The sequence below is a fragment of the Pseudophryne corroboree genome, chromosome 2 (assembly GCF_028390025.1).
Source record: "Pseudophryne corroboree isolate aPseCor3 chromosome 2, aPseCor3.hap2, whole genome shotgun sequence".
NCBI classification, from domain to species: domain Eukaryota; kingdom Metazoa; phylum Chordata; class Amphibia; order Anura; family Myobatrachidae; genus Pseudophryne; species Pseudophryne corroboree.
In genome coordinates, this window is record NC_086445.1 from 110,235,994 (window position 1) to 110,254,258 (window position 18,265).

Below are 18,265 nucleotides of genomic sequence, written 5' to 3' on the forward strand. Positions count from 1 at the left end.
TATATATATCTGTATATGTATATATATATATATATATATATATATATCTATATCTATATATATATATATATATATATATATATATATATATATATATATATATATATGTAACCCCAGAGTGCTCAGTCTCACAGAACAGCAACTGTACTGCACTACGGTATGTGTCAGTGCACTTGGCATTCCACTGCTGCAGAAAAGTCCAGCGCAGGGCCTCGCACTGCAGCCTCCTGATTGGCCACACGTCCCACCAATCCCCAGTAGCCAGATCTTCTGTCCCCACTTCCCACCATCATGATGAGAAAGTTTGAATGACAGAGAGAGAGCGAGATCCGCGGTGCGTGAGGAGGACCCGGGGAGAGAGCGCGCTGCGTGCACACATGGCACGGGCACCGCTCTCCCTGCCCATCCTGCGGGGGATCCCGCTACTACTGCTCTGCGTTGCTGCTGTGTCTGCGGGGGCCCTGAGCCCGGAGAGAAGCCTGGCATGGGGGCCTGGGCTGCAGGCTGGCATAGTGATGCCGGTCAGATACTTCTACATCCAGGCTGTGAGCAGCGACGGGCACAACCTCACCTCCTCCCCAGGTAATAATCCTCCCCCCCGCCCCCGGTGTAATCCCAGTCCCTGCCAGAGCCGACGGCAGCAGGAAGAGAGCAGTTCTTCTCCCCTCCCTCCCTCTGACGTCTCCCTCTGTCTGTGCATACCTTCCCTGTATCTCCCCGCTACACACGTGCAATCTCTGCTGCACAGTCTGATGCATGGTAACCCCAGCTCTCTGTAACTCTGTGACGGCTGCTTCTTTATTATATATGTGTGCCAGCCTGGCAGCAGTGATACATAGCAACCTCAGCTACACACTCCCCTCCCTCTTACTCTGCTGCCTCCCTATTACATACATGTGGCAGCCTGACAGCAGTGATACATGCCAACCTCAGCTACACACTCCTCTCCCTGTTACTCTGCTGCCTCCCTATTACATACATGTGGCAGCCTGGCAGCAGTGATACATGCCAACCTCAGCTACACACAGCTCTCCCTGTTACTCTGCTGCCTCCCTATTACATACATGTGCCGCCTGGCAGCAGTGATACATGCCAACCTCAGCTACACACTCCTCTCCCTGTTACTCTGCTGCCTCCCTATTACATACATGTGCCAGCCTCGCAACAGTGATACATGCCAACCTCAGCTACACACAGCTCTCCCTGTTACTCTGCTGCCTCCCTATTACATACATATGCCAGCCTGGCAGCAGTGATACATGCCAACCTCAGCTACACACTCCTCTCCCTGTTACTCTGCTGCCTCCCTATTACATACATGTGGCAGCCTGGCAGCAGTGATACATGCCAACCTCAGCTACACACACCTCTCCCTGTTACTCTGCTGCCTCCCTATTACATACATGTGCCGCCTGGCAGCAGTGATACATGCCAACCTCAGCTACACACTCCTCTCCCTGTTACTCTGCTGCCTCCCTATTACATACATGTGCCAGCCTCGCAACAGTGATACATGCCAACCTCAGCTACACACAGCTCTCCCTGTTACTCTGCTGCCTCCCTATTACATACATATGCCAGCCTGGCAGCAGTGATACATGCCAACCTCAGCTACACACTCCTCTCCCTGTTACTCTGCTGCCTCCCTATTACATACATGTGGCAGCCTGGCAGCAGTGATACATGCCAACCTCAGCTACACACACCTCTCCCTGTTACTCTGCTGCCTCCCTATTACATACATGTGCCGCCTGGCAGCAGTGATACATGCCAACCTCAGCTACACACTCCTCTCCCTGTTACTCTGCTGCCTCCCTATTACATACATGTGCCAGCCTCGCAACAGTGATACATGCCAACCTCAGCTACACACAGCTCTCCCTGTTACTCTGCTGCCTCCCTATTACATACATATGCCAGCCTGGCAGCAGTGATACATGCCAACCTCAGCTACACACTCCTCTCCCTGTTACTCTGCTGCCTCCCTATTACATACATGTGCCAGCCTGGCAGTTAGACACACCTCTCCCTGTTACTCTGCTGCCTCCCTATTACATACATGTGCCAGCCTGGCAGCAGTGATACATGCCAACCTAAGCTACACACTCCTCTCCCTGTTACTCTGCTGCCTCCCTATTACATACATGTGGCAGCCTGGCAGCAGTGATACATGCCAACCTCAGCTACACACTCCTCTCCCTGTTACTCTGCTACCTCCCTATTACATACATGTGCCAGCCTCGCAACAGTGATACATGCCAACCTCAGCTACACACTCCTCTCCCTATTACTCTGCTGCCTCCCTATTACATACATGTGCCAGCCTGGCAGTTAGACACACCTCTCCCTGTTACTCTGCTGCCTCCCTATTACATACATGTGCCAGCCTGGCAGCAGTGATACATGCCAACCTAAGCTACACACTCCTCTCCCTGTTACTCTGCTGCCTCCCTATTACATACATGTGGCAGCCTGGCAGCAGTGATACATGCCAACCTCAGCTACACACACCTCTCCCTGTTACTCTGCTGCCTCCCTATTACATAAATGTGCCAGCCTCGCAACAGTGATACATGCCAACCTCAGCTACACACAGCTCTCCCTGTTGCTCTGCTGCCTCCCTATTGCATACATGTGCCAGCCTGGCAGCAGTGATACATGCCAACCTCAGCTACACACTCCTCTCCCTGTTACTCTGCTGCCTCCCTATTACATACATGTGGCAGCCTGGCAGCAGTGATACATGCCAACCTCAGCTACACACAGCTCTCCCTGTTACTCTGCTGCCTCCCTATTACATACATGTGCCGCCTGGCAGCAGTGATACATGCCAACCTCAGCTACACACTCCTCTCCCTGTTACTCTGCTGCCTCCCTATTACATACATGTGCCAGCCTCGCAACAGTGATACATGCCAACCTCAGCTACACACAGCTCTCCCTGTTACTCTGCTGCCTCCCTATTACATACATATGCCAGCCTGGCAGCAGTGATACATGCCAACCTCAGCTACACACTCCTCTCCCTGTTACTCTGCTGCCTCCCTATTACATACATGTGGCAGCCTGGCAGCAGTGATACATGCCAACCTCAGCTACACACACCTCTCCCTGTTACTCTGCTGCCTCCCTATTACATACATGTGCCGCCTGGCAGCAGTGATACATGCCAACCTCAGCTACACACTCCTCTCCCTGTTACTCTGCTGCCTCCCTATTACATACATGTGCCAGCCTCGCAACAGTGATACATGCCAACCTCAGCTACACACAGCTCTCCCTGTTACTCTGCTGCCTCCCTATTACATACATATGCCAGCCTGGCAGCAGTGATACATGCCAACCTCAGCTACACACTCCTCTCCCTGTTACTCTGCTGCCTCCCTATTACATACATGTGCCAGCCTGGCAGTTAGACACACCTCTCCCTGTTACTCTGCTGCCTCCCTATTACATACATGTGCCAGCCTGGCAGCAGTGATACATGCCAACCTAAGCTACACACTCCTCTCCCTGTTACTCTGCTGCCTCCCTATTACATACATGTGGCAGCCTGGCAGCAGTGATACATGCCAACCTCAGCTACACACTCCTCTCCCTGTTACTCTGCTACCTCCCTATTACATACATGTGCCAGCCTCGCAACAGTGATACATGCCAACCTCAGCTACACACTCCTCTCCCTATTACTCTGCTGCCTCCCTATTACATACATGTGCCAGCCTGGCAGCAGTGATACATGCCAACCTAAGCTACACACTCCTCTCCCTGTTACTCTGCTGCCTCCCTATTACATACATGTGGCAGCCTGGCAGCAGTGATACATGCCAACCTCAGCTACACACACCTCTCCCTGTTACTCTGCTGCCTCCCTATTACATAAATGTGCCAGCCTCGCAACAGTGATACATGCCAACCTCAGCTACACACAGCTCTCCCTGTTGCTCTGCTGCCTCCCTATTGCATACATGTGCCAGCCTGGCAGCAGTGATACATGCCAACCTAAGCTACACACACCTCTCCCTGTTACTCTGCTGCCTTCCTATTACATACATGTGCCAGCCTCGCAACAGTGATACATGCCAACCTCAGCTACACACACCTCTCCCTGTTACTCTGCTGCCTCCCTATTACATACATGTGCCAGCCTCGCAACAGTGATACATGCCAACCTCAGCTACACACTCCTCTCCCTATTACTCTGCTGCCTCCCTATTACATACATGTGCCAGCCTGGCAGTTAGACACACCTCTCCCTGTTACTCTGCTGCCTCCCTATTACATACATGTGTCAGCCTGGCATCAGTGATACATGCCAACCTAAGCTACACACTTCTCTCCCTGTTGCTCTGCTGCCTCCCTATTACATACATGTGCCAGCCTCGCAACAGTGATACATGCCAACCTCAGCTACACACTGCTCTCCCTGTTGCTCTGCTGCCTCCCTATTGCATACATGTGCCAGCCTGGCAGCAGTGATACATGCCAACCTAAGCTACACACACCTCTCACTGTTACTCTGCTGCCTCCCTATTACATACATGTGCCAGCCTCGCAACAGTGATACATGCCAACCTCAGCTACACACAGCTCTCCCTGTTACTCTGCTGCCTTCCTATTACATACATGTGGCAGCCTCGCAACAGTGATGCATGCCAACCTCAGCTACACACCGCTCTCCCTGTTACTCTGCTGCCTCCCTATTACATACATGTGCCAGCCTCGCAACAGTGATACATGCCAACCTCAGCTACACACAGCTCTCCCTGTTACTCTGCTGCCTCCCTATTACATACATGTGGCAGCCTGGCAGCAGTGATACATGCCAACCTCAGCTACACACACCTCTCCCTGTTACTCTGCTGCCTCCCTATTACATACATGTGGCAGCCTGGCAGCAGTGATACATGCCAACCTCAGCTACACACTCCTCTCCCTGTTACTCTGCTGCCTCCCTATTACATACATGTGCCAGCCTCGCAACAGTGATACATGCCAACCTCAGCTACACACAGCTTTCCCTGTTACTCTGCTGCCTCCCTATTACATACATATGCCAGCCTGGCAGCAGTGATACATGCCAACCTCAGCTACACACTCCTCTCCCTGTTACTCTGCTGCCTCCCTATTACATACATGTGCCAGCCTCGCAACAGTGATACATGCCAACCTCAGCTACACACAGCTCTCCCTGTTGCTCTGCTGCCTCCCTATTGCATACATGTGCCAGCCTGGCAGCAGTGATACATGCCAACCTAAGCTACACACACCTCTCCCTGTTACTCTGCTGCCTCCCTATTACATACATGTGCCAGCCTCGCAACAGTGATACATGCCAACCTCAGCTACACACACCTCTCCCTGTTACTCTGCTGCCTCCCTATTACATACATGTGCCAGCCTCGCAACAGTGATACATGCCAACCTCAGCTACACACAGCTCTCCCTGTTGCTCTGCTGCCTCCCTATTGCATACATGTGCCAGCCTGGCAGCAGTGATACATGCCAACCTAAGCTACACACACCTCTCCCTGTTACTCTGCTGCCTCCCTATTACATACATGTGCCAGCCTCGCAACAGTGATACATGCCAACCTCAGCTACACACAGCTCTCCCTGTTACTCTGCTGCCTCCCTATTACATACATGTGGCAGCCTCGCAACAGTGATACATGCCAACCTCAGCTACACACAGCTCTCCCTGTTACTCTGCTGCCTCCCTATTACATACATGTGCCAGCCTCGCAACAGTGATACATGCCAACCTCAGCTACACACAGCTCTCCCTGTTACTCTGCTGCCTCCCTATTACATACATGTGGCAGCCTGGCAGCAGTGATACATGCCAACCTCAGCTACACACACCTCTCCCTGTTACTCTGCTGCCTCCCTATTACATACATGTGGCAGCCTGGCAGCAGTGATACATGCCAACCTCAGCTACACACTCCTCTCCCTGTTACTCTGCTGCCTCCCTATTACATACATGTGCCAGCCTCGCAACAGTGATACATGCCAACCTCCGCTACACACAGCTCTCCCTGTTACTCTGCTGCCTCCCTATTACATACATATGCCAGCCTGGCAGCAGTGATACATGCCAACCTCAGCTACACACTCCTCTCCCTGTTACTCTGCTGCCTCCCTATTACATACATGTGCCAGCCTGGCAGCAGTGATACATGCCAACCTCCGCTACACACTCCTCTCCCTGTTGCTCTGCTGCCTCCCTATTACATACATGTGCCAGCCTGGCAGCAGTGATACATGCCAACCTAAGCTACACACACCTCTCCCTGTTACTCTGCTGCCTCCCTATTACATACATGTGCCAGCCTCGCAACAGTGATACATGCCAACCTCAGCTACACACAGCTCTCTCTGTTACTCTGCTGCCTTCCTATTACATACATGTGGCAGCCTCGCAACAGTGATACATGCCAACCTCAGCTACACACAGCTCTCCCTGTTACTCTGCTGCCTCCCTATTACATACATGTGCCAGCCTCGCAACAGTGATACATGCCAACCTCAGCTACACACAGCTCTCCCTGTTACTCTGCTGCCTCCCTATTACATACATATGCCAGCCTGGCAGCAGTGATACATGCCAACCTCAGCTACACACTCCTCTCCCTGTTACTCTGCTGCCTCCCTATTACATACATGTGCCAGCCTCGCAACAGTGATACATGCCAACCTCAGCTACACACAGCTCTCCCTGTTGCTCTGCTGCCTCCCTATTGCATACATGTGCCAGCCTGGCAGCAGTGATACATGCCAACCTAAGCTACACACACCTCTCCCTGTTACTCTGCTGCCTCCCTATTACATACATGTGCCAGCCTCGCAACAGTGATACATGCCAACCTCAGCTACACACACCTCTCCCTGTTACTCTGCTGCCTCCCTATTACATACATGTGCCAGCCTCGCAACAGTGATACATGCCAACCTCAGCTACACACAGCTCTCCCTGTTGCTCTGCTGCCTCCCTATTGCATACATGTGCCAGCCTGGCAGCAGTGATACATGCCAACCTAAGCTACACACACCTCTCCCTGTTACTCTGCTGCCTCCCTATTACGTACATGTGCCAGCCTCGCAACAGTGATACATGCCAACCTCAGCTACACACAGCTCTCCCTGTTACTCTGCTGCCTCCCTATTACATACATGTGCCAGCCTCGCAACAGTGATACATGCCAACCTCAGCTACACACAGCTCTCCCTGTTACTCTGCTGCCTCCCTATTACATACGTGTGCCAGCCTCGCAACAGTGATACATGCCAACCTCAGCTACACACAGCTCTCCCTGTTACTCTGCTGCCTCCCTATTACATACATATGCCAGCCTGGCAGCAGTGATACATGCCAACCTCAGCTACACACTCCTCTCCCTGTTACTCTGCTGCCTCCCTATTACATACATGTGCCAGCCTCGCAACAGTGATACATGCCAACCTCAGCTACACACAGCTCTCCCTGTTGCTCTGCTGCCTCCCTATTGCATACATGTGCCAGCCTGGCAGCAGTGATACATGCCAACCTAAGCTACACACACCTCTCCCTGTTACTCTGCTGCCTCCCTATTACATACATGTGCCAGCCTCGCAACAGTGATACATGCCAACCTCAGCTACACACACCTCTCCCTGTTACTCTGCTGCCTCCCTATTACATACTTGTGCCAGCCTCGCAACAGTGATACATGCCAACCTCAGCTACACACAGCTCTCCCTGTTGCTCTGCTGCCTCCCTATTGCATACATGTGCCAGCCTGGCAGCAGTGATACATGCCAACCTAAGCTACACACACCTCTCCCTGTTACTCTGCTGCCTCCCTATTACGTACATGTGCCAGCCTCGCAACAGTGATACATGCCAACCTCAGCTACACACAGCTCTCCCTGTTGCTCTGCTGCCTCCCTATTGCATACATGTGCCAGCCTGGCAGCAGTGATACATGCCAACCTAAGCTACACACACCTCTCCCTGTTACTCTGCTGCCTCCCTATTACATACATGTGCCAGCCTCGCAACAGTGATACATGCCAACCTCAGCTACACACAGCTCTCTCTGTTACTCTGCTGCCTCCCTATTACATACATGTGGCAGCCTCGCAACAGTGATACATGCCAACCTCAGCTACACACAGCTCTCCCTGTTACTCTGCTGCCTCCCTATTACATACATGTGCCAGCCTCGCAACAGTGATACATGCCAACCTCAGCTACACACAGCTCTCCCTGTTACTCTGCTGCCTCCCTATTACATACATGTGCCAGCCTCGCAACAGTGATACATGTCAACCTCAGCTACACACACCTCTCCCTGTTACTCTGCTGCCTCCCTATTACATACATGTGCCGCCTGGCAGCAGTGATACATGCCAACCTCAGCTACGCACATCTTCCTGTACCCCTGTTTCTTCTTTATTACATAGTACATGTGCAATCCCAGCAGCAGTCTACATGTCAATTCTAGCTACACACGATTCCTGTACCTCTGCTGCTTCCTTATTACATACATGTGCTGGGTTGGGATTGATTTTCCGGCGGTATCATTATGTCTATCCCAATGCATGTTTAAATTGTACTACTGCCTTTGGGCATAATTCAGCATGAATCGTTATACAGAGAGATCACAAAATAAGCAATTGTCGAATGACTGCGCATGCGTAGCGTTTGCATTGCGCACGCACAAGGTGTATTAGCACCAGAAATTGTGTAAGATCGTGATTGCAGTGTAACCGCTGTTTAACTGAGAGGAAGCCGGTGTTTCTGGGCGGAAACCTGCCATTTTCTGGGTGTGTCAGAAAAAACGCAGGTGTGCCCAGGCGTTTTTGGGGAGGGTCTCTGACGTCAGCGTAGACCACTTCCAGGCCGTCTCAATCGCAGATTAGTGGCAGCCTCAGACCTACTTACATTTGCTCAGGCGGCAAAGATTATTCGATGTTCCGGGAATTGCGTATGCATTTGTGAGTGGATAGTGAACTTCGATACATTCGCAATTTTGGACGGGGCGTTTTTTCAATGCTGAATTAGGCCCTTAGCCTATACCACTTCTGCTGGGAGGCTATTCCACTTGTCCACTACCCTTTCTGTGAAGTGATTTTCCCTCAAGTTTCCCCTGAACCTACCTCTCTCCATTCTTCAGTGCATGTCCTCGTGTTTTATTACTTCTCTTCCTTTATAAAATGTCTCCCTCCTGGACTTTGTTAAAACCCTCAATATAATTGAAAGTTTTTTATCATGTCCCCCTTTCCCTTCTCTGCTCCAAACTATAGCTGTTAAGATCTTTTAGTCTTTCCAGGTAAAGGGGGGTACTGACGGGAGAGATGTGTGCTGAGCGATCTTAACACAGACACAGCGGCGGGCTCAGCACGGCGCGATATGCTGAGCGAGGGGACGGACGGGGGGCCGATCACTTCACACAACAGTGAAGTGAGCGACCCACTAGATTAAGCCTGTATGCAGGCTCAGTCTAGCACCGGCGATAGCGATGCGCTATCACTGGGGGGCATACACACGGCAGATCCGTGCTCAAAATCTAAGAAATCTAGTCAGATTGCTTAGATTTTAAACACTGATCTCTCCGTGTGTACCCCCCTGAAGTTTTATGATGTAGGTCATGCACCATTTTAGTTTCCCTTCTTTGTACAGTATCTCATGTATTAATATCCTCCTGAAGATATGGCCTCCAGAATTGAATACAGTATTCCAGATGAGGCCGTACCAATGACCCATACAGTTGCATTATTACTTCTTTCTGCTATTGATTCCTCTTCCTATGCAGCCAAGCATCTGATTAGCCTTCCCCTGTGCGTTGTTACATTGCTTAGCTGCCTTTAGTCATCTGAAATAGTGGCTCCTAGATCCCTTTCCTCCTCTGTAGTTTCCAGTATGGTGCCATTAATATTATATTTAGCCTTTGGATTTTTGAGACGCAAGTGCATGATGTTGCAATCTTTGGCATTAAACTGTAATTGCCACTTTTTTTTTTTTTTAACCATTCTTCTTGTCTACCTAGATCATCAATCATTTGTTTTACCTTTCCCGGTGTGCCTGCCCAGTTGCACACCTTTGTGTCATCTGCAAAAAGGCATACTTTCCCTTCAATACCATTTGCAATGTCACCAACAAATATATTAAAAAGCACTATTCCAAGTACAGATCCCTGGGGTACTCCACTGGTAACATTTCCCTCCCGTGAATGCACTCCATTTACTACAACTCTCTGTTTTCTATCCTGCAGTTAAGATCTTATCCATTCAACCATATTAGTATCCAGTTCCATGCTTTCAAGCTTTTTTTAAAGTCTGCGCTGTGGGATAGTGTTGAAAGCTTTACTAAAGTCTGTATAAACTATATTTACCAACCCCCCCCCCCCCCCCCTTCCTTATCTTTTACTTTAGTCACCCAGTCAAAAGAGTCAATAAGATTTGTTTGACATGATCTCCCCCCTAGTGAATCCATGCTGTTTGGGATCATGTAAGTTGCTGCATTTGCGATAATGTACAACTTTTTCTTTTAAGAGCGTTTCCATCAATTTCACTACAGGGGGGTACACACGGAGCGATTTTTGCTTCAATTCTAAGCAATCTGACTAGATTGCTTAGAAAAGAAGCATACATCGGTCAGTGTGTATGCCCCATTGCGATAGCGATGCGCAGTCCCGCGTGACGCTGTCGCCGGTACTAGATTGGCCACAATCTAGTCAGGTTGCTCACTTCACTGCTGTGTGAAGTGATTGCCCCTCCCACTCAGCACACATCGTGCTGAGTGCGGGGAGAGATGTGTGCTGAGCGATCTGTATAGATCGCTCAGCAAACATATATATATATTGGTAGATGCTCAATTAGCTTAGTGATATCATTCAGGTGCTCGAAAGGGAGGGGTATTTCTAAGCAAGAAAAAAAGGCATTTGTTTCCCCCAGCACCCTGAATGATAACCGTAACCAGATATAAATTCCACATGATAATAGAATTCAGAGATCTTCGTTACACATATTTGCGCAAATGTGTGAATAAGCCCCAAAGCCGCATCAAGGCGTCTCTGTATATTTGGGGTCCCTAGCGCTATATCTAGGTGCAGGGTGTGGCACCCCAAAACACCAGAATGAGCCAGAAAGCCCAGCGTGGCATACCAGTGTAAAAAACTATAGTGTTAAAAATTAGTATTTAGGAAGCCGAAGCTATAGAGAAAGTGATACAAAAATGAAATGCAATTAAAATAGAGAAATAGTGTTAAAAAATTAATAAGTGAAAAGTGTTAATAGAATGTAAAGGTATGCCACACTAAGGCCATCCAGCTCAGCCAGTCCAGAGGCACCACACCTCACACCTCCATTACCCCAATCTGTGTCTAAGATTAACCAGCAAGGAGCCACATGATAATGGCTCCTTACTACAATATGTCTAAGCTAAGAGCTACCTACCTTGGAGCAACCCCATAATGCTCCATGTGGCATGTCAGGGCCTGCATCTCCTCCTAATGCAGGAACCTCTCTGCCTCTCACAACAAACATATATATATATATATTGGTAGATGCTTAATTAGCTTAGTGATATCATTCAGGTGCTTGAAAGGGAGGGGTATTTCTAAGCAAGAAAAAAAGGCATTTGTTTCCCCCAGCACCCTGAATGATAACCGTAACCAGATATAAATTCCACATGAAAATAGAATTCAGAGATCTTCGTTACACATATTTGCGCAAATGTGTGAATAAGCCCCAAAGCCGCATCAAGGCATCTCTGTATATTTGGGGTCCCTAGCGCTATATCATGTGGCTACTTGCTGGTTAATCTTAGACCCAGATTGGGGTAATGGAGGTGTGAGGTGTGGTGCCTCTGGACTGGCTGAGCTGGATGGCCTTAGTGTGGCATACCTTTACATTCTATTAACACTTTTCACTTATTAATTTTTTAACACTATTTCTCTATTTTAATTGCATTTCATTTTTGTATCACTTTCTCTATAGCTTCGGCTTCCTAAATACTAATTTATTAACACTATAGTTTTTCACTGGTATGCTACGCTGGGCTTTCTGGCTTATGCTGGTGTTTTGGGGTGCCACACCCTGCACCTAGATATAGCGCTAGGGACCCCAAATATACAGAGACGCCTTGATGCGGCTTTGGGGCTTATTCACACATTTGCGCAAATATGTGTAACGAAGATCTCTGAATTCTATTATCATGTGGAATTTATATCTGGTTACGGTTATCATTCAGGGTGCTGGGGGAAACAAATGCCTTTTTTTCTTGCTTAGATCGCTCAGCGCACATCTCCCCGTGTGTACCCCTCTTACTACTGATGTAAGACTGACTAGTCAGTAGTTGCGTGCTTCTTCCTTTCTTCCACTTTTGTGCAATGGGACTACATTCACTCTTTTCCAGTCCTCTGGAATTACTCATGTAGCTAGTGACTGGTTGAATTATTCTGTTACTGATGCTACCAGCACCCCTTTAAGCTCTTTTAGTATCCTTGGATGTATCCCATATGGTCCCATTGATTTATCTACTTTCTGTTTTGAGAGTTTCATTAGGACCCTCTCCTCTGTAAATGTACTTGTTTCTACCTCATTTTTCTAACTGTGGTCCCTTCCCCTCTCTTTCAGTAGTGAATACTGCGCAAAAATAATTATTAAGATGATCTGCTCTTACATTGTGTCCCTCAACAAGACTCCCACGCTCTATCTGTAGCCTTATTATTACACCTTTTTTTTTCATCCTTTCACTTATACACCTAAAAAAAAGTTTTCCTTCCTTTACCCACTCCCATTTTCTGTTCAGTTGACACAACTTGTGTCATTTTGTGCAGTGTCAGAACTTTTCAATCACGCAAAAAGAGTAACTAGGCAGAATAGGAATCTGCCCTTGTAGTACACACAGAGCTTCTACCTATTATTATTATTACTACTACTACTACTACTACTACTACTACTACTACTACTACTACTACTACTACTACTACTACTATTATTATTACTCTGTAGAGGACAGTAGTGAAAACTGATCTGTTGAATAGGTTGTGTTGCTCAGACATTTGCAGTGGTAGATCAAGCTGTAGTATTCCTTCAGGATTTATACATTTCCCCTCTCCTTCCCATAGTTAGATGGGGATCTTGTGCCTAGGACTTGCATGTAAATCTAATCTAAAATAATAATACAGGTTGAGTATCCCTTATCCAAAATGTTTGGGACCAGAGGTATTTTGGATATGGGATTTTTCCGTATTTTGGAATAATTGCATACCATAATGAGATATCATGGTGATGGGACCTAAATCTAAGCACAGAATGCATTTATGTTACATATACACCTAATACACACAGCCTGAAGGTCATTTTAGCCATTATTTTTTATAAGTTTGTGCATTAAACAAAGTGTGTCTACATTCACACAATTCATTTATGTTCCATATACACCTTATACACACAGCCTGAAGGTCATTTAACACAATCTTTTTAATAACTTTGTGTATTAAACAAAGTTTGTGTACATTGAGCCATCAAAAAACAAAGGTTTCACTATCTCACACTCACTTAAAAAAGTCCGTATTTCGGAATATTCCGTATTTCGGAATATTTGGATATGGGATACTCAACCTGTAATTAAAAAAAAATAAGATAATGCACATTTCACCTTTCACATGCATCACCCATAATGAGTGCCTTATGTTTCCACGATAGATCAAATATCTAATAGCAATAAAAAAAAATCCTTACAGTATAGCCGCAATAGCACTCACGTTCATTCTCACTTCTTCTGGTGAATTGTGGCGTAGCGGCATAAATAATATACCATATCTGTAGTATCGTGCTACTAAGAGGATAATAAGAGTCTAGAAACCGGACCATGGGTAGTAAAATGCCAGTAAGATGCTCCTAACACACCCGCCAATAGTAAAAGGCCCACAATATCCCCTCCAGCAATGAATTGCATATAAGATGCCTGTAACATACCTGTTGCTACAGGCAACATGCTCATCAGTAGTAAATTGTCACTGAGATGCCCCTCGGTGTTAATACATACCCTCATTCTGAAGAAGCTGTTGTGAAGCTCTTGTCTATGCCAGGTCACTGGGGGGCGCTGTGCCTATGCTATAGACCAGCGTGCATCTCCTGGAGCTGTGTAAATCATAATCTGTTCCACCAGTTTACTCTTCTTTGTGGAGATAGATTTGTGGCAGTCGTTCATTACTATGTATTTTTTGACAGAGATAATTAATTGTGATTATGAGATAATTAATATAAAGTGCCGGTGGGCAGTTATAAGATGGGAGACACGTATGCCGGGACGTTGAATAAGAAATGAAAGGGTGTGCCTTGAGTAGCCCCAACATTTCCTTTCATTTTCTAAATGGTAAAAAAATGACCGTGTTTGCTGTGGGCAGCAGTAGTAAGTAGTTGTTACAGATGGGAAAACGCAAAACTAACTTGTTACCCTTTTGTTCTTTCATTGTAGGGAATACACCATTTAAGGTAACAATTAAGGCTCTCTCTCCGAAAGAGTATGTTCGAATTCACGTACCCGATCCTCTGGATAGGAATGATGGTTCTTTCCTGATGAGATACCGTATGTATGGGAGCGCTAAGGATGGGTTGGTGATTGAAGTGCGCCACCAGGAGAAGCATGTGGCTCAGTCTCCATATATACTACAAGGTACTGTAATCTGAACCGCACATCCAAACTGGGCAGCGCTATGGGCCTAAGTCAGAGTTGATCGCAGCAGCAAATTTGTTAGCAGTAGGGCAAAACCATGTGCACTGCAGGTGGGGCAGATGTAACATGTGCAGAGAGAGTCAGATTTGGGTGTGGTGTGTTCAAACGGAAACCTAAATTGCAGTGTAAAAATAAAGCAGCCAGTATTTACCCTGCACAGAAACAATATAACCCACCCAAATCTAACTCTCTCTGCACATGTTATATCTGCCCCCCCTGCAGTGCACATGGTTTTGCCCAACTGCTAACAAATTTGCTGCTGCCATTCACTCTGAATTACCCCCTAAGTTCATACATTGTTATGCTGATCATACGTAAACGCTGAATACATGAAAACTCCAGTCTCTCTGCCTAAATCTCCCAATCCCCACTACTACTATTGCCACAAGTGCCCCTCCTATGGGGCCCCCAGTTGGACCTCCGGCATTTGCTACGGTTGGTCCAGATTACAGATAGCAGTTCCTGTCTAGCTCTGGTAACCAGCTTCCATAATATGATGTCTGAGCACCGGAAGGGGAGAAGCAGGATTAGGGATTGAAGGCAGGTCCATGCTGACTGTCTGCAATTCTGTTCCAGTGAGGAACTAACATTCCTAGCCCAAGCAACGGTTATGGAGGCTTGTGAGCAGTAGGCCCAGTAGCTGGTTCCTAATGACATGAAGAATGGTCGGGATCCCAACCCTTCTATGGGGGAAGATGTAAAATAATATATTAACATGTAAAACCTCTTTATTGCTGGATAGTAACTGAGTAACACTGGGTCCTTGATGACCTAAATGATTTTCAGTTCTTTATGACTTAGAAGTTGATATGTAAAGTAATCGATGATCAGAGTGATGTAGTCTCACCAGTAATGGATTTACCTGCTGCCTGCACTGTGGGAAGACATTGCATTTGTCTTCTGATTTCATAATGTTTAGTTTACAGAATTGTGGTAGAACTTTGCTTCCATCCAAAGCTTTCCTATGCTATGTTATATTACACGCTGTACAGATGGGATGTGGGCAGAATGACGGCTGTTGGGATCTCTGCAGTTGAAATACTGATGCCGGAACACGACACCCTTTAGAATCCCGACGCCGGAACTCTGAAAGGGCCAGGATACCGATGCTAGAATCCCGACAGCTGGCATCCCGACCGTAAGTATAGACAGTGTTAGGTTTAGGGCTAGGGGAGGGGGGATTAGGTTTAGGCGCCAGACGGGGGGGATAGGGTTAAGCTTCGGGGTGGGGGGTTAGGTTCAGGCTGCGGGCGAGGGATAGGTTTAGGCAGCGGGGATGGGGGCTTAGGTTTAGGCACCTCCGGGGGGGGGGGGGAGGGGGTGGCTAGGGCCAGGCACTAAGGGGGGGAGAACACCCCACACTCACCCCTGTCAGCGGGATCCCGGTGTTTGTATTATGACCGCTGGGATCCGTACTCCGGCAATTCATACTGGAACCGTACATACCTATATAATAATTCTCTAAGGGCTGTCCTGTCTACTACATGCATGTGCAGTGGGGGCCATGGTGCGTACCCCAGCGGCTCCCACTGCTGAGAGTGATGGGATGGACCTGTAGAGGGGACCACTATGCACTGGGAAGGAGAAAGTATCTACAGCGGGGAGTGTGTGGGACAAAGCAAGGGGCGAAGCAGCAGGAGCTCTGAGGTGGCCAAGCATAGTTCCAATTATAATGTACATAGCAATTGTTATATGAATGTCCTGCTGTAGATAAGCCTACAAGTCACCCCGCTCTCCACACGGGAGTTACAGATATAATGAAGTCTCACAGCAAGTGTCAGGCACCCGGACTCCTATGTGAGGCTCTTGGAATATATGTTGTCCCCCTCAGTTACAATAAGCATATTGATCATATGTAGGTAGGACTGTTCCCTACCTATCGTGGGGTCACGACCTCCAATACCAGCGTGCACATCTCTAGAGATTGTCCAACTCTGGCAGTGAAGCTAACTCTTACCGCTCCCGGCTGGTATCACCATGGCAACCAGGTAAAAACTATTACAGAAATAATGTAGTGTATCAATAAATAAAACATTTTTATTTTACTAATTACACTTCACTTTCATTTGGCCTTTTATATTTAATTATATATAACCTTTGTATTTTCAAGGTAAAGGCACATAAAATATACTGGCTTTTAAGCCTATAATTGATTTGCATTTAGTAATGACAACAATTAAACAATAAATTCAGTTTCAGGTATTTTGTGTACACAAATAATCCGAAACCACTCTGCTAATTATTTCACTGATGTTTTGAAACGTAATATTTTACCTTTTGTCTCTGGACAGTGTTTATGAAGGTGTGGTGATACATTAAGTAGCAGCAAATGTTAATGTATTTGGAAATGTTTGAGGGCTCTGTCCTGGCTTGTACATGTGATCTAATAGCTGCTCGCCGCCATGTCTGTGCATTACCTTTCCCACACATACCATACAATACCAGCCTGCGTGTTGGCCTTATACCCTGTGGGTCAGGCTATCTTTGCATCAGCCTCTGGAAGTTTCTTAGTCCCATAATGGAAAATAAAGTAGGTGTCAAGCTATTCCCTCTTTAAATACTTAGAGGTATATTCATTAAGCAAATACTAGGGATCCTCTTGCAACAGCGTTTCTACACCATTGCCGGCACCGCAGCTCGTGCTCTTCTCAGCCTGGGCTCGTACCAGAATCACACTTTTCTGCTCACAGTCCTATGAGGCTGCGTGCAAAAATATGAGTCTGACGGCACCTTGAATGCGACATAGAGCTGAACTTACTTGCGAGTAATTTGCAGCTAATTAAATTGACCCTTCTCTGCGAAGGACACAAGTAGTCCATTCAACAGCTTTTCCACACCGTTGCTGGCACCCTGTGGCTAGGACTTGCACATTTTTTTTCAGTCCTATGGGGCTGTATGCAAAAAGCTGTGACTCCATAGGTACTGTAAGTGTAGCATATAGGCGCACTTGTTGCCGTGAGTAATTTGTAGCTAATTGAATTAGCCGCTTAAAGTGTGTTTTAGTCAATCCACCTTGAATATGAATATTCAGGTCCAAAATAATGAATACAAACGTAACTAATATTCCCCTATCATCGGGCTTGATTTGGATTTGAAAGCAAGGAAGAAAAAGCACATAACTTTGGGGGTCATTACGAGTTGATCACTCGCTAGCAGTTTTTAGCAGCCGTGCAAACGCTATGCCGCCGCCCACTGGGAGTGTATTTTAGCTTAGCAGAAGTGCGAATGGCTGTATCGCAGAGCGGCTACAAAGTTTTTTTGCGCAGTTTCAGAGTAGCTCAAAACCTACTCAGTGCTTGCAATCACTTCAGACTGTTCAGTTCCTGTTTCCTGTTTTGACGTCACAAACCCGCCCAGCCGCGCCTGCGTTTTTCCTGGCACGCCTGCGTTTTTCTGAACACTCCCTGAAAACGGTCAGTTGACGCCCAGAAACGCCCACTTCATCATGTCAATCATTCTGCGGCCTCCAGTGCGACTGAAATGCTTCGCTAGACCCTGTGCAAAACTACATCGTTCGCTGTGGCCGTATGACAC

At 47.3% G+C, this 18,265-nt stretch overlaps 1 protein-coding gene across 1 annotated transcript in view; it reads left to right on the plus strand.

The window, feature by feature from the left end:
• The first annotated feature begins 239 nt into the window (after positions 1-239).
• The window catches only part of POGLUT3 (protein O-glucosyltransferase 3), a 28,754-nt gene continuing 10,728 nt past the window's right edge, over positions 240-18,265 (plus strand). Inside the window, exons 1-2 of the mRNA XM_063951597.1 lie at positions 240-582; positions 14,474-14,671. Of these exons, the coding sequence (XP_063807667.1) occupies positions 309-582; positions 14,474-14,671 (472 nt within the window). The 5' untranslated portion in view covers positions 240-308. The remainder of the gene's footprint in view (positions 583-14,473; positions 14,672-18,265) is intronic.